General features: G+C 45.0%; 1 protein-coding gene across 5 annotated transcripts in view; it reads right to left on the bottom strand.

Moving 5' to 3' along the window:
* The window catches only part of ASTN1 (astrotactin 1), a 448,149-nt gene that overhangs the window by 9,676 nt on the left and 416,632 nt on the right, over positions 1-21,841 (bottom strand). For 4 of the 5 annotated variants that reach the window (XM_078392393.1, XM_072998206.2, XM_078392391.1 and 1 more), the window contains 2 exons: positions 13,829-13,929; positions 10,593-10,776 (listed from right to left, as the gene is read on the bottom strand). In XM_078392393.1, coding sequence (XP_078248519.1) covers positions 10,593-10,776; positions 13,829-13,929 — 285 coding nt within the window. Of the gene's footprint in view, positions 1-10,592; positions 10,777-13,828; positions 13,930-20,115; positions 21,537-21,841 lie in introns of those variants that run through there. The other variant, XM_078392392.1, reaches the window with a different exon arrangement.

Raw genomic sequence — 21,841 nt, 5'->3', positions numbered from 1 at the left:
TATGAATTATAAGTCTGATCTGTTGCAGACTATCTGTGTAGGAGGTTATGTGTTGCTGGTATTCTTGCAGCAAGAATAATTGAATAACCATATCTACAGTAGGACTGGATCCTCTACTCCAGGGGTCACCAACCCCCGTCCGCAGCCCGGCGCTGGTCCGTGGACTTGCCAGAACTGGTCCGTGGACACAAGTCTCTGCCCCTCCCGCCACCCCAGGGAGGGGGGGTGTCGCACTCCTATCTGTTCCCGCAGCGACCCTTCCCTATGGGGAAGCCACCGCGTGGCAGGCCGCCTGGGAAGCGCCAACGGCCAGCCACCAGGCTTGGGGCCGCCCCACCCAGGGCGAGCGGCAGGGGGTGGAGCACGCACACGTGTTCCTACTGTTTCCTGCCCGGCTGACTTCCCAACCGGGAAAGGTGGGCCAGGCCGGGGCGCACGGAGTGCTGCTGCTCGTCTGCTTCTGAGGCTCCAGGGGGGCAGCTTCCCCACAGCCGCTGCCGCCGCATCACCCTAGTGTGGCTCACCTTCTGGGGCCTCCCATCAGAGCCTCGCTCCCACCTTTGCAGCGGCAGCTCCGTCGCTCACGGCAGCCCTTGCCTCCTCCTTCTCCAGCAGGGAAAGCATCCGCTGCTGCCTGAGCCCCACTTTTCCCTTTCTTGGCTCGTCTTGGCCTGCCTGTTTCTCTCCTCCCCTCCCCTGAGGCACCCAGACTCCCGCCAGGTAGGAGCCCTTAGCCGTCCCCACCCAGCAGCCCTTGGCTTCCCCCCTTCCACCCCCCACTGGCCAGAAGTTTCCCAAGAAGGCAATGCTGCACACCAGGAAGGCTCGCTGCCCCGCCCTTCTGGCCAGCCCGGGGGTGGGAAGAGCTAAGGGCTGCTGCATGAGGGCAGCTACCTCGTGGGAATCTGGGTGCCCCCCAGGAGGGGAGGAGAGGGGAGAAAAACAGGCAGGGAAGGGGCTACTTCCAGCTACTGCTGGAGCCCTAACCTGGGGGCAGGTGAACAAGCCGCGAGAGCACAGACAAGACCAAAGAGAATGAGTTTGTTTCTCTCCTCCCCTTCTGTGGGGCACCAGGATTCCCGCCAAAAGCAGGCAAACAAGCAAACAAAAACCCACCACCATCGCCAGCAGCACCACTCTGCTTTCCTTCCTTTCCCCAACCCCGCCCAGCCCCACTGCCAGGTGGGTAAGCTCTGCTGGCTTGGCAAGGAGGAGGGTGCAGGTGGAGAAGACCTCTTACCCTTGCCCCTTTCAGGGGGTTGTTTTCCCTCCTCCCCCATGCATTAAATGTTTTGGGGGGCAGGTGCGTTGGTTTGCCTCATCCTGGGGAAAAGCAAGCCCCTTTTGATATAGTGCCCTGTGCGGGGAGGGGGAAGAAAGTGTTGTGGCAGGGGAAGGAGCAACCTGATGGAGGAAACAACATGGCATGATACCCTTCCCCTCTCCTCTCCAGTCTTTGCTGCTGTTGCTCATGTGTTTTTGGTTCAGGGAGGTGCTTCCTGGTGGGTGGAGTGGGGGCTGACTGCTGCCGGCTTGCATGTATATTTAGGCTCCGGGCTGCAGCAGCAGTTCTGCACTTGCCCTGGGCCACCTCTTGCCGCCGCCGCTCTTCTCCTCTCGCCTTTCCTCCTCTCTGCTCCCCTCCCTCCCTCCGCTCTCCCTGGCCAGCAGCTCCATGCTAGCACCGCCGCCATCAGCAAGAGCAGGGTCGCTGAGGGGATCGGGAGGAGTGTGTGTGTGTGTCTGTGTGGCGAGGGGCAAAGGGATGGGGGGGAGAGATGGACCGCTCAGTGGGAGAGCGCACGTGCATGCTGTGCAAGCCTCCCTGCTGGGTGGGAGAGGCAGAGCCCCCTTTCCGCGTCCTGTGGTGGGGCCAGAGGCAGCCCGTCTCTTTTTGTGAAAAATGCTGCAGGGCAAGGGGACAGCCAGCAGAAAGGCTGCTTGGTTCGGATCGCCTGCATGGGAAGCTCTGGCAGGCGAGGGTTGCGCTGGGCTTCTTGCATGGTTTGCACGCTCCTAAATTGCACAAGCGCCGTGCTGCGCTGCTGTTTGTGCACGGGGGGGGTTTCCCCACCTTCACCAGCCAGTCCGCAGATGGAAAAACGTTGGGGATCACTGCTCTACTCAGTGTGTCTGGATGTGGAGATATGGGGATAAATAATCAGTCTCAATTCTCTGGATAAAACACTGGATCAGAGAGGCAGTCGATAGAATATTTTATAAGGCAGGCTGAAGATGGTAGGGGGAAACAATTTGGGTGGCCACCATAGAGGAAAGATATCACCATATGATCACTCCTAAGGGAGATGACCCTTGTGAGCAGAGGGAACACATCAAGATGTTCCCTGTATCACAGAAAGAATCTCCCAGGATGTCACAAACTGTTCCAACTTGGCTACAGCACTATTGAAGTATCCAGTTTCACGCTGAAATGAATGCATTGATTCAAGATCACCTTCACAACTCAATTAGTCTCTTAAGTAGGTGGCGATGAAGTTCTCACTCATGTTTGTGTTCATGGGATCTGCTGAATAGGCCTGCTGGATTGTTCATTTTATCCACCATATGCACTACAATGAGGAAGATTACATGGCAGAGGTATCAATGTCAACAACAGAAGGTGAGATCCAGCAGAATTTTGGATTTTAGAAGAGGCACCTGTGTTAAGCTGTGCTAGCATATCCGGCAAAAACAAAAGAAAAATAAAAAATAAAATTAAGAAGACAATAATGTTGTGGCACCTTAAAGACTAACTGCTAAGAATGGGACTATATGGCAACTATTTATACATGGCCCTAAACCAGAGGCTATATTTGGGCGCAATGACCTTTAAGATATGTTTATATCCAGTTCTTCTCCCCGGAGGCATTATTTGTAAACAATGACAATGATTGGTGGCCAAATTAATCCCAGGCTATAGATAATGAGCAGGAACAAGATATTACTGAGTGCCTCTAATCACCAGAGGGGCATGTGAGGTGGCACTGGTTAGTTAGAAAGGACATATAGCTGGGAACACAGCAGATAAAAAATATTTTAAATTTGACAGCGGCCTATGAAATCTTAACTTATTGGGACCATTGAGATGGGTGCTCAAATACAGTCTCTGGTTTGAGGTCATTTATAAATATAGAAATAGTTGGCATATATTTATTTATTTATTTATTTGATTTGATTTGATTTGTACCCCGCCTATCTGGACCAATGGACCACTCTAGGCGGCTTCCAACATAGTCCCACTCTTATGTCTGAGGAAGTGGACTTGTCCGTATCTTCTTATGCATCCTTCAGTCTCGAGAGACTATGGTAACATGCTCTGTATCAAGGACTTGGAACAGCATCTAGAATAGCTGAAAAGGCCAATTTGAGAGTGACAATCCCTTCCACACTGAAGACAAATACAATCTGTCCCCTGTCCAGCTCCCTGATTTTGCTTCTTCCAGGACTGCCTCTTTGCCTCGGCCTGCTGGACAAGGGTCTCTTCAAACTGGGAGAGGCTGTGATGCACCGCCTGCCTCCAGGCTGAATGGTCAGATGTCAAGGTTTCCAATCTGCTGAGGTCCATTCCTAAGGCCTTCAGATCCCACTTGCAGATATCCTTGTATCGCAGCTGTGGTCTCCCTCTGGGGCGATTTCCCTGCACTAATTCTCCATATAGGAGATCTTTTGGAATCCAACCATCAACTATTCTCACAAGCCCAAGCCAATGTAGACGTTGCTGTTTCAGTAATGTATACATGCTGAAAATTCCAGCTCAATCTAGGACTACTCTATTTGTAACTTTGTCTTGCCAGGTGGGGACAACACTTATGGAACGTGTTCGGCTTCCTCTCATGCTGTGCACAACGGGTCCAGGGCTCACTGCAGTACAGGAGTGTGCTCAGGACACAGGCTCTATAGACCTGGATCTTGGTATATGCCCTCAACTTCTTATTCAGTCATACTTTCTTTGTGAGTCTTGAGAACATGGTAGCTGCTTTCCCAATGCATTTATCCAGCTTGACATCTAGGGAGAGAGTGTCAGAGATCGTTGAGTTGAGGCACACAAAGTCACGAGCAACCTCCAATTTTTGCTTAGAGATGGTAATAGAGCAGGGGTCTCAAAACATTTGCGGCCCACCGGATGATAGTTTGTGGCCCCCAACTTGCCTGCCCCCCCGAAGCGCCCATGCGTCCTCTGCTGTCAAGAGTAAAAAAAAAGCCTCGCCTCACTCGCCGGCTCTCTCCCAAGACAGTGCCTCTTGCACCCTCCATCCAGAACTTCAGCCTGCCAGCCCGCCCACCTGTCTCCCGGCTGGCAGGCTGCAGTTCCAGATGGAGGGTGCAAGAGGTGCTGTCTTGGGGGAGTGCCGGCGAGTGAGACGCACTGCCGGCCCTTTTCTCCAAGCGCCCGAGCTATCACCGAGCGATGCCTGAGAGTGGAGCTTGTTCCCGGCCCGTCCTCAAAGAGTGCCTCTTCCAGGGAAGTGGCTCTCTGGCTCTCTTTGTCTCTTGGCACCCCCAGCACCAGCCCGGCCAGCGGCCGCCTCAGCACCTGGCAGTGCTTCCTTTTCTTCTTCCTCCTCCTCGTCGTCTTGCTTCAGCCACCTTGGCTCTGGAGGCTGCCTGGGCTCGCCTCGCAAAATTTGCTCCCCTGTCATAGTGGGGGCAGCTGCTGCTGAGTGCACCTTTTTTTGAGGGTGGCCCTCAGAGGAAGGTTGCCGGACCTCCATGTGTGCATCCACGTGCGCACCTGTGGGGGCCCTGCCCTGATCTGTTTAATTTTGCGGGTATCGGTGGGGGCTTTTCTCCTTTGGCAAGGAGAATTCTGTGAGGTTTTGTTAAAATTTTATGTCATGCCCTCCTCCCCCCCCCTGGGCTAGGCGGTCGCTGGCGCTTCGTCCCTTCTCTGCTTCTTCGTCCTGCTGCTGCTGGTGGTAGTGAAGAAGGAGCTGGAGGGGGTTGTGGCTGGCGATGAGGGCTCACGTGCCCCTCCTCCTCCTTGGAGCCCCAGCCGGGCTAAGGAAACTCCTGGGCGGCTTCCTCGAACTCTTGCTCTCCTTGGCAGAAAATCTGATGTGGCCCAGCCTCACCCAGACTGCCTCCAGCGGCTCCCAGGTAAATTGAGTTTGAGACCCCTGTAATAGAGGGAGGTGAGTTCATACCCTGGCCCATGACTTGTGTTTTCTTCAGGCTGATTGTTAGTCCAAAGTATTGGCAGGCCTTGCTAAAACGATTCATGTGTTGTTGGAGGTCTTCAGCAGAGTGGGCAACAATGGCTGCATCATTAGCAAAGAGGAGGTCCTGCATGCATTTCAGTTGGACTTTGCTCTCAGTCTAGAGAGATTAAAGAGGTTTCCATCTGATCTAGTCTGGAGATAGACACCTTCTGTTGCAGTTCCAAAGGTGTGCTTCAGCATGACAGCAAAAAAGATCCCAAACAGGGTTAGCGTGAGCACACAGCCCTGTTTCACTCCGCAGTCTTTAAGGTGCCACAATGATTTTGTCTTCTTTTTCTATTTTTTTTTTAATTTACATTTTGACAGAATTTTGGACTCTTTCCTCACATGTAATTGCGAAGGCTTTCACGGCTGGGATCTAACACAGCCAAAGAGCCTGAAAAATCCACAACAACCATCTTTCCTTACATGTTTATATCACACCATGACAGAATTATCTATAGTGATTCGGACCACAATACCAGCAAGTAGAGGAAAAATCCTTTGCAGACCTTGAAGTATGTTAGAATGTCTAGAAAGACAACCTGGTATTGAGCCTCTATTGGCGTCCATTTTCCTTTGGTACACGCCTCCCAAATGTAATTGGATGCATCTATCATTGCCTTCAGATGAGGCTGGAAGAAATCAGTGGCATGTGGTGGAATAGGTTAAGGGAGAAAATGAATGAGCGAGGAACTGTAAGCCAAGGTCATATCAAGCTGAGGATTAGGTTGTAATGTTGGAGCAGACAGAATTATAGAGATCTCATGTGGAGTCCTGTTAAGTGGAGAATCACAACAGTGGATCCTATGAGTCTGAGATGTCTATAAAAACAAATCAGGATATTCAATGAATATGCCTGATTCGTCAGATATTCATTGCTTCGTATTCTTGGAGTCCAGAGAGCCCAACGAATACGAAGCAACAAATATAACCCTTTAATATTCATCCCTTCCTTCCCTATCTGCTCATGCCTTGTGGATCAGTTGTTCCTCAAAGGCAGTGGGTGATAGCTTCAGTTGGGCTTTCCCCCTCTTTCTATGCCCTGGTGGTGACATAGGAAGAGGGGGAAAGGGATCAAAGCAATTCCCCAGCTACGCTGCCTTTGCAAAGACAGTGGAGTTGGGTGATGGCATCGCTTGGGCTTTCTCCCTCTTTCTATGCCCCAGTGGTGGCACAGGAAGAGGGGGAAAGGGATCAAAGCGATCCCCTGGCTCCGCTGGCTTTGCAAAGGCAGTAGGGCTGGGTGATAGCTTCAATTGGGCTTTCTCCCTCTTTCTATGCCCCAGTTGTGGCACAGGAAGAGGGGGAAAGGGATCAAAGCGACCCCCTGGCTCTGCAAAGATAGTGGGGTTGGGCAATGGCTTTGCTCGGGCTTTCCCTCTCTTTCTATGCCCCAGCAGTGGCATAGGAAGAGAGGGAAAGGGATCAAAGCAATCCCCCAGCTCCGCTGCCTTTGCAAAGAGAAAATACAGAGGAGGAAGAGTTGATGTGGGCTGATGAGACCATGGCTCCGATTCTTCCTCTGTTTCATAATCTGAAATTAAGTGACATGGTGAGTCAGTCTGAGCTTCTCTTCATGGGCTGAAGGCCCCTCTAGTGGAAGGCAGGGTGGTGTAATTGTGTCTGCAATCAGTGGTGCTATATGGATTACAAAGGCCCACAATGACTGTATGATGTTTGAGTAAGGTAAAGTTAAAGGTTCCCCTTGACAATTTTTGTCCAGTCGTGTTCGACTCATCCCCGTTTCCAAGCCACAGAGCCAGTGTTTTGTCCGAAGACAATCTTCCGTGGTCACATGGCCAGTGAGACTTAGACACGGAATGCTGTTACCTTCCCACCGAGGTGGTCCCTATTTATCTACTTGCATTTGCATGCTTTCGAACCGCTAGGTTGGCGGGAGCTGGGACAAGCGACGGGCGCTCACTCCGTTGCGTGGATTCGATCTTACGACTGCTTGGTCTTCTGACCCTGCAGCACAGGCTTCTGCGGTTTAGCTCGCAGCACCACCACGTCCCGGTTGATGTTTGAGTAGACAGGAATATTTATCAAGACTATGATTGGTATTGTGGTATTTAAGTGAATGTTGATACAGGGTTTGATTTGTATAGTTGCAGTACTGCTCACGGTGTCAAAATGGATGGTACCTGTAATGATATGTGTTTTTTAAGCTGTTTCTGTGTTTGTTACAATGGGTTTTGTAGTAATAAGATTGTCTTAATAGCATCCATATTGAATCAAATGTCTGTGTCTGTAGTAAGGAAATTTTACATGCTGTTTTCAACTGCATAATTCTTCGTCTTATCTAGTTGCTAAGATGAGCTGAAGAGCTGAATTCCTTGTAGTCATAATAAATCCTTGCACCTGCAAGATAACAACTGAATTTCTCATGAGAACTTGAGGCGGGACAAGACACCAGAAGGCTTGGTCCTAATTGATCTTCCTGTGGAGGAAGAAGGAGGGGGAGTTTTGACTGAGTAAGAGGGGAGAGGAGAAGTGAGAGACATGCAGTTTTCTCAAAATGGATTATAACTTTTGAATGGAGCCTTTTTGCCAGCATGGACTTTTGGATTACAACTGGGATCTAACCTTTCCTGATGGACTATGGACTCACAGGATACGTAAGAAAGACAACGCCTATGCATAATTCTAGCTTAGTGTGTTTTTCTTGTGTTATTTTTCTTAGCTGGAGTTTGTGGGGTGGTCTATCTGACTTGACATGGAAATGTTACTTGTGATGAGATGGGTTTTTGAGTTAAAATCTTTTAAGGCATATGGGTTTTGTAATTAAGAAATGAGCCAGAGAGGTTCCATCTTGTTTCTTTGTATAAAGTATCTTTGCTATGCTGACAAGTTGTTTTCTAGGCGAGCAGAGAGAATGTTATTCTGAAAGCCTGAGAAAGGACTCGGTGTGATTAGATAGATGGGAATTGTTGTGACTCTTTGATAAACCACAGAAAACCCAAATAACATCTGGTGCATATGGGAAGGAAGTCATGTGATGTAACAGGACTGTTTGCCTAGTAACGAACTCTGATTGGATGACATTGTGGGAAGGTGCGATGAGCCCTTGCCAGTTACTCTTGAAAAAGGAACTTTTTGCCTATGGACATTGTCTTTCCAAGACCGACCTTTCAGTCATTCGTGACCTACTCTTCAGCCATTTGGGACTTACCCTAATGTCTTTCGAGACAGACTGGTGGCCTACCTACATGGACTGGTTCCTATGCTTTGCTGGATTACTTTTGGACTTATGGGATTTTTCCTAAGGACTGTGCATGGACTATTTTCTATGGACTGTTCTATGGAATATTCTTTATGGACTTCTTTTCTTGGAATACTCCATATGGACTATGCTCTTGTAATTTTGTAAGGACTATGGTATATTTACTGGATTTTTCTTTTCTAAGGACTATGGGACATATAATGGATTTTTACTTTTGTTTAGGGGTTTTTATTCTATAGGATCACTGAGGACTATAGCCTTTTTATAACCTACTTGGATTATTTTGTGTTTACTAATGATTTGCTGGACTGGAACTGTTTTTATTCTTTTTAATGTTTTTTTGTGTTTTTTGTAAGGTTTTTGAACTCTTTTATATTTTTCATGTTTTCTTTGCCTCACTACATCTTTGTAACTAAACAGCACAATGCTAGTTTATTTGTTTTGGTTTAATTTGGCTTTGATACTTAGTAACATGCTTTTTCTTTAATAAAATAAAGATTATAAAACTCAATTGGTTTCCTGAACAGTACACTTGTCATAGGGTCATCTGAGAGTGCTGCCTCGGCCTAGCTTACTTAGAGTCCTGTCAGTGGTGCAAGTTAAGTCTAAGGACTACAAAGCCCACTTGACCTTTTCACAATAATATCTGAGAGTACCAGGGTGTTCTTATGTGGGCAGACCTGTGAGAAGGAGTGTTGTAGCATGGCTAGCTGAATTGGACTCTTTCAGCCCATTTTAGCATGTGCAAACTCCTGATTGCTCTCTGTCCAAGCTTACACGTGTGTTTTCGAACCCGTGTTTGCGACATTACTTACTGAATTTCTTTGCTATAATCTGAATTCTGTTTAGAACTATATTTCTTAATAAAAGCAATAATGTTTAAGATGACTTGCATTGGTCTCTTGTACAAACTAGCCTAACTAATTGGCCACGAATATTTTGCTACCATATAGAGCCCAGATTTTACTTGAGTGTTAACTAATGGATTGTCTGTGTTTCTTGCCTTTTCTTAACAAAAGGGATAGACTTGATGAAAGAGAATCAGTGAGGGGCCTGGCTGAGGTTTGGGCTCATCTTAGCCCCATAAGGACTGACTGAATCTCTGGAATCTCTCTGTCTCCGGCACCCCTAAATCTCCTTGGAGACGGGGGTAGCTTACAGTACCATCAGAGAGAAAATTGTGAGTATTGTCACTGGTATTAATATGGAGACTGTGATCAGGACCAATAGCCATTGGACCAAAACACAAATGTTTTGAAAAACTATGTCAGATATCCTACTAGATGTAGCCATAAATATACACCCCATAGAAAAGAATCATGTTATCTGTAGAAACTCAGACCTTCCATTTACAAGTGCACCAAACTGCATGCAGTAAATTTGCTTTGTCACTTGGATGAAAATCCAAGTAAATCAAGTATTTGTCTGTGAGTCCTTTGATACTCAATATATGTCACCACTTTTCACACACTGACCCATGAGCAGAACTATCCCTGTATCAGTTTCAGGCCAGTTTATCTGTTATGCATTTTCCCAAAAGAATTCTGGGAATCCTAGTTTGGGGAGAATACTGAAAAATTATGTTAGAATTCACCAATCCTGAGCATTTCCCAAGGAAAGATAATTATTATTAATTCTGTTTGAATTTACAGCCGAGATACACTCCAGTGCTCTCCTCACTCTACTCTTTTTTTCTGCTCTGCCACCATTCATTTCCGCCCCCCCCCAAAAGAAAAATACCTGCATGCAGGGAAGCTATGGATCTGTGCTTTTGTTCAGAGTGGCATGCTTCACATATTGCAAAAAAAAATTTCCATACAAGTTTCAACTATCACATTTTTTTACTTGTAGCATGAATAATTGAAATAGAAAACCCACTACCATATGACCACTTCTAAATTATTTAATCCAATGGATCAGATTCCCTTAAGACTTCATGTTTCTCTCTTGAACAAAAAGAAACTGGAACTCATTATCTTTAACAGGAGTTTATCCACTTGAACACTGCATCTCTACTTTCAACACTTCTGGTTAGGTTTACTTATCTGTATGATGTGCACTGTAATGAAGAAGTCAAGACTAAAGACAAATGCTTTGGCAATTCTGCCAAAATAAATGTTATGTCAGAATCCCCAATTATTATGCAGTATATCCAAGGAGCCTCTTACCGGGGTCCCAGTTCATCCTCACATCGCCAGGTAAACTCCCCAAAGCTCTCATAGTGCTGGTTGTAGTGATAGAGGACACGATGAAGACTTGTTGAGCCCAGGTCCAACAGGGTGTTATAGGCAGTTTGTTGCTCCTTTCCACTAGTGTAGCCATTAAAGAGGTTGTAGATCTTGTCTGCTATTTCTGAATGTAAATTAAAAGAAAACAGGTGAAACATTAATCTGTCCAATAAAGACTAATCTAGAGAATGCTTCGGGCCAATGTAGTAAAGTAGATAATGATGTACTAGGACTTGGGAGATCTAGGTTCAAATCTCTGCCTGGCCATGGAAATTCACTGGGGCTGCTAACAGTAAAACCACTCTTTAAATATTGCACATAACTTGAAAACCCTAGTAGAATTGCTAGAAGTCAAATGCAACTTGTTGGCACATAACAACAACAGAGCATCAGCAAGAATATCAGCTTTGTCTTGACACAGCATGATTTATAGTGAACAAAGGAAAAAAAAAAACAATATGTGGGTGGATAGCCACACATGGGAAGTGGGGCTTGGTGAGATCTAATGCTATAGTAAAAGCAAAAGAAGGATTGAAGCAGGGATTAGCCCTGACTCCACAGGCTGACCACCTCTGTGACAGTTAGAGCACAGCATTCTTAGTCCTATGTCCATGCACTTGTCTTCTTTTTCCCCTCCTCCTTTTCTAAGTCATTCTGGAACAGGTGATGCAGCACTTGATCTCAACTAAGTGCCTGCTGAGCATACAGCCTTGTCAACTTGACTAAGAAAATCCTTCACTGGAATGTTGATGTGCAAGCTCAGTCAAGGCAGTTACTGTCATGGAGTTGAAGCACTATGGGATATGTAATCAGACAAATGTAAGATGAAGTCAGACAGGTTCTGTATGAAGAAGATTTGAAAGACGATGTAATGCGGTTTTTCTAAGTGCTAGAGTGTTTTTCTGAAAATCAGTACAGCATGGTTTGAGTTAAAGGACCAAGGAACCCGTGAAAGACTCAACATTCCGAGCTAATTGGAGAAGAGATACAACACTTTGACTTTCATGGGAACTGAGAGAGGAGGAAGGTGTTATAGCCCCTAGAAGCTAATTGGTTAACAGCCATGAAGTTTCAAGAAGAAGGGAGGAGTTAGAGAATGTAGAAAATGGATGATGGGTTATGTGAAAGGAGTTCAGAAGTTCCATTCCATGATGATGGGAGAGAAAAAAAACTTGATGGTTTGAGCATGTGGCTTGAAGGAGAGAGCATGTAAGTGAAGAGAAAGAAGGAGGTGGGGCTAGCCCACCTTAGCCCAGCTTAGTAATGTTTATTATTTTAATGGTGATTAGTTATTTTATTTAAATGTAATAAATCTTGAATATGTTCTTTATGTTAAATCTCGAGCAATATAAACTGATTCTATGAAACTCTATTTTTCTAATAAAAATTAATTATAAAAATTCTTACAAACGGACTGGTCTCTTGAACAGCAGGGTCTGGCTAAATCCAGGAGGTGGAGAGGGCCACAAGCTAGCTATCTTTAAAAGTCCCACCTAACTGAGCTGTTGTGAGTTCTAAGGAATCACAAAGCCTATGTGTCTGTACTTGCAAAGTAAAGTGTTCTTTTAAGGTCAGACTTATCCAAGGGGCTTACACTTTGCACTGCTGAGGCCTTAGGCCTCAGTTCAAAGGTGGTAGGTAAGTAGCCTGTCGAACTCTCTGACTGAGTGCTAAGCACTCCTTAGGGAGGCCTGAGCATTACAGTTACCACGTGCTTGATCCTTCTCAAATAGGTTCACACTTCACTGTTCAATCCGCTCCTCCTTCTCAATGATGAAAATAAAGACTCACCTTGAGAAAGGAGGAAGATAGCAGATATAGGAGGACTCCTTAATATCTCATAGCAAAGAGCTGTCTGCAAGGGGTAGCAAATGGTTCAGAAAGTTAAGTCAAGGTGTGGAATTTTGAGTGTATAGAGTGCTAAAAAAATTTAAGGGTGTGTGTAGAAAATACAGCCCTGAAAATATACATTGTCCTTTAAAAATAAGGTTTGAACAGATTTATACTAAAAGTCACTGCAAAACAATCAGTCAGATCACCAGCTGAATATGGAAGCAAAGTCACTGTACAATAACATTGCCTTGGAAAAGAATTTCTTTCACCTGTCAACTGAAAGTGTTTACAACTTATAAAAAAAGCCCAAGCAAAGGAGATAATTGAAAAGGTATTAAAATAATTGGTTTATATTATGTAAAACATTGCAGTATGTTAATATGACCTGAAGGTGACATTTACTGATCCTGCAATTTGTTCTACCCTATTTTATTCTTTCAGTAATTTAATCTCAGGGAACTCTCTGGCCTAGCAAAATGTGAACCCCTGTTAGTCAAAATAATGACATTGTTATGGTGTCAGCTTGCCAGATTCTGTTTTACTGGAGTCATACTTTGCCATCCCCATAAAATAAACAGAAACTTCCATTATAAATTTGTCATCTGTATATTAAGTTCTAGTACGTTAATAAAACAGCAAAAAACAATTATTTACAATTGAAGGAAAATGTAAACATCTGACAGAAATATAAATATAGGGGGGCAAGAGACATATGCATGCAATTCCACATGCCACCACACCAGACCCACCCCAGATACCAACAACACTGATACCAGGAAGTGTCAGAATCTATGGAGGACAACATGGATTTTCCTCCATAGATTCAAACTGGTTTGGCTGGGTGAGCACTTAGAATAATTTTCTGTGTGTCATTATAATATGCTTAGAGGCTAAATATTACTCAAAGATAGAATATTTTTTACTTTTAAATGATGTCTTTTACAGATGTATTCTCTGCTTTTTAACTGTACCTTTTTTGGCTATATGTTTCTGCATTTTTAGAATGCACTTAAAACATACTTTCCAGTATTTTATTGTACTTTTTATGGTCTTGTATTTTGGATTGAATTCTGACAAGTATTTGCCTGCAACTAAGTTAAATTTTCATATATATTTTGGCATTTTTATCTACAGTTTTCCATAGCTGCAAGACTTTTGGGCGTTTTCAGCAATCTTCTCCCCTCCTATGACCTCTATACTCTTTATTCCTGGATGATGCTAGCAACCTCTTCTGTTATTTACATTGCATGAACATTTTCAATTATAAACAACAACAATGTTTGCTTATATATGAATGCCCGCAGGCCAGACTCTATGTCCTGCACCTGCAGCACCACCGTTACCTTGGGCCTTCACATCATCCACTACTGGGCAAGGGGTCTTCACTGTTACATCGCTTGACTGTGAGCGCCTTCCTGTGTTATCCACACCCCAGAGTGTGAACCTGGTAACAAAACAGAAAATTTTGCCATATAGATGCAGTGTCTGTCCAGACCACCTGAGCAACAGGGGTGCTACCTCCCAATATTCCTGGTGCATCTAAACTTTAACCTTTTTTTAAAAAGTGCCTTATTCAACTTTCTAACACATTGGTTTTCATGCCAACCAACTTATTTTAAGAGCAAAAGGAATGCCACAACGAGCTAATTAAAAATTGGCCTGACTTCTATTGACACACAAGACTCTTATAAGAACAGGACTGATTATGTCATCAGCCACTGGCTTTTATCTTGAATTAAAAGTTCACTATTCTGCCCTAGTGCTTCAGCTTCCAAGCTTCTCTGGGGATCCCTTTTGACCTGGCAGAGCCTTTGGGCATCTTGGGACAAGGAAGGAGAGACTTTAGGGTCAAAAAATTATAACTACTGAAACTGTCACCAAGACTGGGACTGGTGGTGGCAATTTTTGGACACCAAAGGTTCATCCACATCGCAAAGCACCCAAAGGCTTCCCTAGGTTGAAAGGATAGAATTCAAAACTTTTAATTAAATATAAAAAGCCATGGTCGATGATGCTTTCAGCATTACATGCTAACCAGAATTCTGGCCATTAGACTGAATCCAGACTTACTTATTTGTAGAATCAAAGTTATTGGATTAATTATGACTAGGTCAAGTCTAATTGATTTCAGTCAAATCATTGTTAAGTCTAATTCAGAGATGAGCAAAGCGCAGCCTTCTTATGTTGTTGGACTTCTACTCCCAGCATTCCCACCACATATGAAAATATGTGCCGGTTTTCTGGCATCCCCTCCAGCACAACATAGAGTAATTTTGATTTATTTGATTTCACTGGAATTAGATACCATCACCAAACAATCTTATAAAAATTCTCTTTAATTCTTATAGACATGGATTTCACTGTTCTTACATCCCATATTTTTTTCCATCCCTCTGTGTTTATCACTTCCCTCATATCATGTTCCCATAAAACTCTCAGAGGATCTTGTTCATCCTTTGCTTTAATTAATATTTTGTAAATTTTACTATACCTTTCAATGCTTTGTTTTCTGCTAGATTTTCCTTTGGTAATAACATTTCCTCTAATTTTGTAACTTCCCTATGTTTACAGTTGTACAATTTTTCCTCAACCAGTCTTTTATCCACCTCTCTAATTGCAACACACTGAACCATGACAATTTCTCCCATCCTAATATGTTTTTTACTTGCTCTTTACTCCCCATCCTTTCTACCTAATCCTTTAATTCAATTACTTTCTGCCTTCTTAACACACTTTCCAGATTTTTCAGATTCCTAGGAAAGATTTCCAGTTCACTCACTGGACATAATGGTGATATTAGTGGACTGAGCATATTCTTGTACTTATTCCAAATTAATAACATATTTTTCAAGAAAGGATTACTAATTATTTACCTCTATTTTTATTATATGATTTTAAAATAATATTTTCAAGATTTAGATCTAGCTCAATTGACTCCAAACCCCACCATATTAATTTTTTAGGATGTGCAATGATATCTCCGATATGTCTTAACTGATGAGCTACATAATAATTCTTTAAATTAGGAAGTCTCATCCCTCCTATCTTTTGAGCCTTATACCATTCTCTTAATTTTAATTCTTGCCTTTTTATCTCAGTTACAAAATTTATTAATCATAAATTGCAAATCATATATCTCTTCTTCAGGTAATTCTATTGGTAGCATCCTAAATAAAAAAATAATAATATTGGGTAAAATCTTCTTTTTAACCATGGCTATTCTGCCAAACCATGATAATTTGATATTCCTGTAATCTTCCAATTTATTCTTCATTTCACATTTCAATCTCTTGAAATTTTCTTCCCCTAATCTAGGTAGATTCTTTGGTATACGTATGTACTCCTAAATACTTAAGTGAATTCCCAACCTTAATATTAAATTTCCCCCTGAATAGATCTTTTTCTTCTTTATTATAATTAAACATCTTTATCTCTGATTTCTGCCAATTTACCTGTAGCCAAGTTATCTCTCCAAACTCTGAAAAATGTAATTTTACCCTATCCATCACTCTTAAGGGATTTTCTATTAATAAAAGAGAATCATCCACAAATAAACTAATTTTAGTCTTATCATTGGTCCTTATGCCACAGATTAAATTATCTTTCCTAATAGCATCCACTAATATTTCTATAACTATTGCGAACAAAATTGGGGAAAGGGGACATCCTTGTCTAGTACCCCAGCCAAGGGATATTTGTTCTTCTGTTAGACCATCATTTGCAATAATAGATGCAGTATTTGCTGAATATAATTGCCCTGTCACATCTCTAAAATTTTCCCCAAATCCTAATATTTCTATTATCATATTCAATGCTGGCCATTCCATGCAGTCAAAGGACTTAAAAATATCTAATGAAATTATACCAGCTTTCAATTTTTGCTTTCCTATTATGTGTATGCTATTTAGAATCTTCTTGTCAAATTGGCCATTTGTCTCCCTACTATAAAGCCACACTGATTTTCTTCAATATACAGTGGTGCCCCGCATAGTGAGGTTAATCCGTTCCGGATTAACCTTCGTTATGGGGAAACATCGCTATACGGAACGGGAAAACCCATTGGAACACATTAAACTTCGTTTAATGCGTTCCTAATGGGCACAAAACTCACCATTCTGCGATGTTTCCCTATAGCGGGAGCCATTTTTGCGCCCTCGGTAAGCGAGGGCAGGGCGCGAAAATGCTGCGCGGGGCCATTTCAGGTGTCCGGCGGCCATTTTGGAACCGCCAAACAGCTGATTCCCCACTCCAGGAGTCCAAGCATGGCTGGGAAACCGGGCGCAGGGCAGCTCCAAGCAGCAGCGGGGGCAGGGAGGGTGGGGGGGGGGTCCGGATGGATTCCAGTGCTTTGCCTGGAAGCCATCCAGATCCCCCTGCCCCCGCCGCCACTGGGAGCCGCACTGCCCGCCTATCCCAGCCATGCTGGGACTCCCTGGAACAGCGGAGGGGCGGGCATCTGGGCTTCAAACCACCGCCCCTCAGCTGTTCCAAAAGGCAGGGGTTTGGGCTGCACTGGCAGAATCCCTTCTCCCGGAACAGCCCAAACCGCCGTCTTTTGGAACAGATGAGGGGCGGGCGTTTGAGCCTCAAACCACCGCCCCTCAGCTGTTCCAAAAGGCAGGGGATTGTGCTGCACCGGCAGAAGCCCTTCTCCCGGAACAGCCCAAACCGCCGTCTTTTGGAACAGCTGAGGGGCGGGCGTCTGGGCTTCAAACCACCGCCCCTCAGCTGTTCCAAAAGGCAGGGGATTGGGCTGCACCGGCAGAATCCCTTCTCCCGGAACAGCCCAAACCGCCGTCTTTTGGAACAGATGAGGGGCGGGCGTTTGAGCGTCAAACCACCGCCCCTCAGCTGTTCCAAAAGGCAGGGGATTGGGCTGCACCGGCAGAAGCCCTTCTCCCGGAGCAGCCCAAACCCACACCTTTTGGAACAGCTGAGGGGCGGGCGTTCGAGCTTCAAACCACCGCCCCTCAGCTGTTCCAAAAGGCAGGGGATTGGGCTGCACCGGCAGAAGCCCTTCTCCCGGAACAGCCCAAACCGCCGTCTTTTGGAACAGCTGAGGGGCAGGCGTCTGGGCTTCAAACCACGGCCCCTCAGCTGTTCCAAAAGGCAGGGGTTTGGGCTGCACTGGCAGAATCCCTTCTCCCGGAACAGCCCAAACCGCCGTCTTTTGGAACAGATGAGGGGCGGGCGTTTGAGCGTCAAACCACCGCCCCTCAGCTGTTCCAAAAGGCAGGGGATTGGGCTGCACCGGCAGAAGCCCTTCTCCCGGAGCAGCCCAAACCCACACCTTTTGGAACAGCTGAGGGGCGGGCGTTCGAGCTTCAAACCACCGCCCCTCAGCTGTTCCAAAAGGCAGGGGATTGGGCTGCACCGGCAGAAGCCCTTCTCCCGGAACAGCCCAAACCGCCGTCTTTTGGAACAGCTGAGGGGCAGGCGTCTGGGCTTCAAACCACGGCCCCTCAGCTGTTCCAAAAGGCACGGGTTTGGGCTGCACTGGCAGAATCCCTTCTCCTGGAACAGCCCAAACCGCCGTCTTTTGGAACAGATGAGGGGCGGGCGTTTGAGCGTCAAACCACCGCCCCTCAGCTGTTCCAAAAGGCAGGGGATTGGGCTGCACCGGCAGAAGCCCTTCTCCCGGAGCAGCCCAAACCCACACCTTTTGGAACAGCTGAGGGGCGGGCGTTCGAGCTTCAAACCACCGCCCCTCAGCTGTTCCAAAAGGCAGGGGATTGGGCTGCACCGGCAGAAGCCCTTCTCCCGGAGCAGCCCAAACCCACACCTTTTGGAACAGCTGAGGGGGCGGGCGTCTGGGCTTCAAACCACCGCCCCTCAGCTGTTCCAAAAGGCAGGGGATTGGGCTGCACCGGCAATAGCCCTTCTCCTGGAGCAGCCCAAACCGCCGTCTTTTGGAACAGATGAGGGGCGGGCGTTTGAGCGTCAAACCACCGCCCCTCAGCTGTTCCAAAAGGCAGGGGATTGGGCTGCACTGGCAGAAGCCCTTCTCCTGGAGCAGTCCAAACCCACACCTTTTGGAACAGCTGAGGGGCGGGCATTTGAGCTTCAAACCACCGCCCCTCAGCTGTTCCAAAAGGCAGGGGATTGGGCTGCACCGGCAGTAGCCCTTCTCCTGGAGCAGCCCAAACCGCCGTCTTTTGGAACAGCTGAGGGGCGGGCGTTTGAGCGTCAAACCACCGCCCCTCAGCTGTTCCAAAAGGCAGGGGATTGGGCTGCACCGGCAGAAGCCCTTCTCCCGGAGCAGCCCAAACCCACACCTTTTGGAACAGCTGAGGGGCGGGCGTTTGAGCGTCAAACCACCGCCCCTCAGCTGTTCCAAAAGGCAGGGGATTGGGCTGCACCGGCAGTAGCCCTTCTCCTGGAGCAGCCCAAACCGCCGTCTTTTGGAACAGCTGAGGGGCGGGAGTTTGGGCTGCTCCCGGAGAAGCGCTTCTCTGCTAGCAGCCCAAACGCCGGACGGTCAGCTGTTCTAAAAAGCGAGCCTTTGCGCTGCTCCTGGGGAAGTGCTTCCCCGCGAGCAGTGCAAAGCCCATTTTTTTGGAACAGCTGACCAGCGGGGCCTTTGCCATGATCGTGGGGGAGCGCTCCCCTGCGATCATCGCAAAGGGAGTTGTCCCCATAGGGGCCATCGCAAAGCGATCGCTCTTGCGATGGACTTTAGTCAAAGTCCATCGCAATGCGATTTCATCGTTAAACGGAGCGATCGCTATGCGAGGCACCACTGTACTTATCAATATATTTATTCATCCTGTTTGCCAGTATTGCAGTAAATATCTTTGCATCTTGATTAATCAGAGAGATAGGTCTATATGCTTCCGGGTCCCTTAGGTCTGTATTCTTTTTTGCTATTAGTATAATTAATGAATGCTTCCATGATGCTGCAATTGCATCTCCCTTCATTATATTATTATAGAGAGTTTCTAATTTGGTTTCGGTCCCAAAACCAGCAAAATCAGGGAGCTGGACAGGGAACAGATTATATTTGTCTTCAGTGTGGAAGGGATTGTCACTCTCCTATTGGCCTTCTCAGCCACACTAGATGCTGTTCCAAGACCTCTATTCAAAGCATGTTACCATAGTCTCTTGAGACTGAAGGATGCCTAATCTAACCTTTGAATTTGGGTAACAGCATTGTTCTGAATGTCTTATAATACAATGGTCCTAACCAATCAGCTCATGATGTTTTGCCCCATTTTAACTTGTTAATTCTATTTCTTCCTTTCTTATAGGCTGTTCCATTAAATATCTATCTCCCTCTTCGAGTTTGGTCCCTAAATGTTTCTCAACATAATTCCTCACACTTTCTTTTGTGAGTGTGCCCTCTGTATATAATCTTTGATAAAATTCTTGGAAAACTGACAATTTTTTTTCATCAAGTTGCATGTTTTCCCCCTTCTGTCCTTAATTACTCCTATAGAACCCTTCAACTTCTTAACTTGTATGGCTCTTGTCAGCATTCTTGAATTTTTATTGCTAAACTCAAGAAATCTCTCTTTAAATATATTAATTTTTTTCTGAATCTTCTCCATCTCTATGTTCTCTAGTTCTTTTTTCCTTGCTAGCATAGATGCTAAAAGATTTTTATCCCTATTCCTTTTATATCTTAATTCCATTTCCTTTATTTCTTCCTCTATCTCCTTCATATGTTTGTCTTGTTGCTTTTTCAGTTTACACGATTCCCTAATATTTATTCTTCTCATGGCAGACTTCACACAAAATACCTTTACTGCAACTCTCTTGTTCATGAATAGGCCATAATTCTGTCATTTCTTTTGTTATTTTATTCACAATAACCTTTTTTGCAAAATGTTTGTATCCATCTTCCAGAGTCTAGCTTGCTTATAATCTTTTCTTATCTTAATATCCATATTCATTAAAGCATGATCAGATACCTTTATAATTCCTATTTCTGTATTAACCACTCTTGAAATCAAATCTTTAGATGCAAACATATAATCAATCCTAGAGTAGTTTTTATGAGGTGATGAATAAAAGGTAAATCTCTTTTCATCTGTCTTCATCTCTCTCCATATGTCTCTCAAGTCAGTTTTCCATATCATTCTATTTAGAGCGGTAATAATATTATTGATCTCTTCTCTAGTGGGGTTTGATTTATCTTTTCTTTTATCCATAACCATATTAAAATCCCTGGCCATTATTATATGGCCTTTCCTTATATTCCCTATTTTTCTTAACACTTCTTTATAAAAACTTACTTATTTGGAGAATACACAATAATTAGAGTACAGTGGTGCCTCGACTTTCTTTCTTTCCAAGCCTCAGAAGGGTCATGGAAGCTAGCGATTTTGCCCCCGCTGGCACCCCGGGGGTGGGTGGAGCCTCCGAAGGGTCCTGGAAGGCACTCTCAGACCCTTCCGATGCTTCCCCCACCCCAGGGGAGCGCTGTTTTACAGTATCCGCTCCATAAGACACACACACTTCCCCCCCCCACTTTTTTGGGGGGGAAGTGTGTCTTATAGAGTGAAAAATACGGTACTTATCTTTAATTATACAAGTCTAAACAAGATAAACATTACCAGATTTTCTTGTACTTCTAATACTCTAACCATTGTAAACCTAATACTCTAGCTTTGTGCATCTGGCACTCTAACCTTGTACTCCATAATGACCGCTTATATACACAAGTGTTTAAGGACTATGATTCCCAAAAGCCCAATACACACGGTGCTCAAACCTGGAAGTTACAGTCCAAGCTTGGGAGTCAGCATTTTATGCCAAGCCAATGAGTTTCCCTCGCACTTGCATAGCAATCAGCGGAGAAATCTTGATAACAAATAGAGTGGATGGGCCCTGTGAACATTCTTTTTAATGTTAACAACCCGTAACAAAATCTTTTCGGGGCACATAGTCTGCTTACATTAATGCATACACCTAGTACATTGTCATATTTTTAAAATCCTTCCCTTCTTTTCTCTTTTCCCCTTCTTCATTTCTTCTTTTCCCCATGTCCTCTGTTCTTTCTTTTGGGTTGATTTTTTTAAATTGGTGATTCCTACACAAATAATGCCAATCCTGGCAGAAAAACAATTGATGAGTTTGATTTTTATAAGATGGTAAAGTCCATACCTATTTGCAATATATTTATGCAAATCTAGATGCCTAGTAGTAATTTGCATGATACACAAATTAGGCTGGACATAGAACAGGAAGTGGGCAAAAGTGTCTTACCTCACTCCCCGTTTCACCTTTGCATATTTATAATACTAAAGTCATTCCCTCCCCACTCCCAAACGTAAGCAGGAAGAGATGTACATAGACTTAGTGGGCACCAGGGAGACTTCATGAATGCTTCTGTGCCCATGACTCCATGCTAATAT

Source organism: Pogona vitticeps, chromosome 4 (assembly GCF_051106095.1).
Source record: "Pogona vitticeps strain Pit_001003342236 chromosome 4, PviZW2.1, whole genome shotgun sequence".
Taxonomy (NCBI): domain Eukaryota; kingdom Metazoa; phylum Chordata; class Lepidosauria; order Squamata; family Agamidae; genus Pogona; species Pogona vitticeps.
The sequence above is the reverse complement of the archived record's forward strand: the minus strand, read 5'-3'. Positions and strand labels throughout refer to the sequence as shown.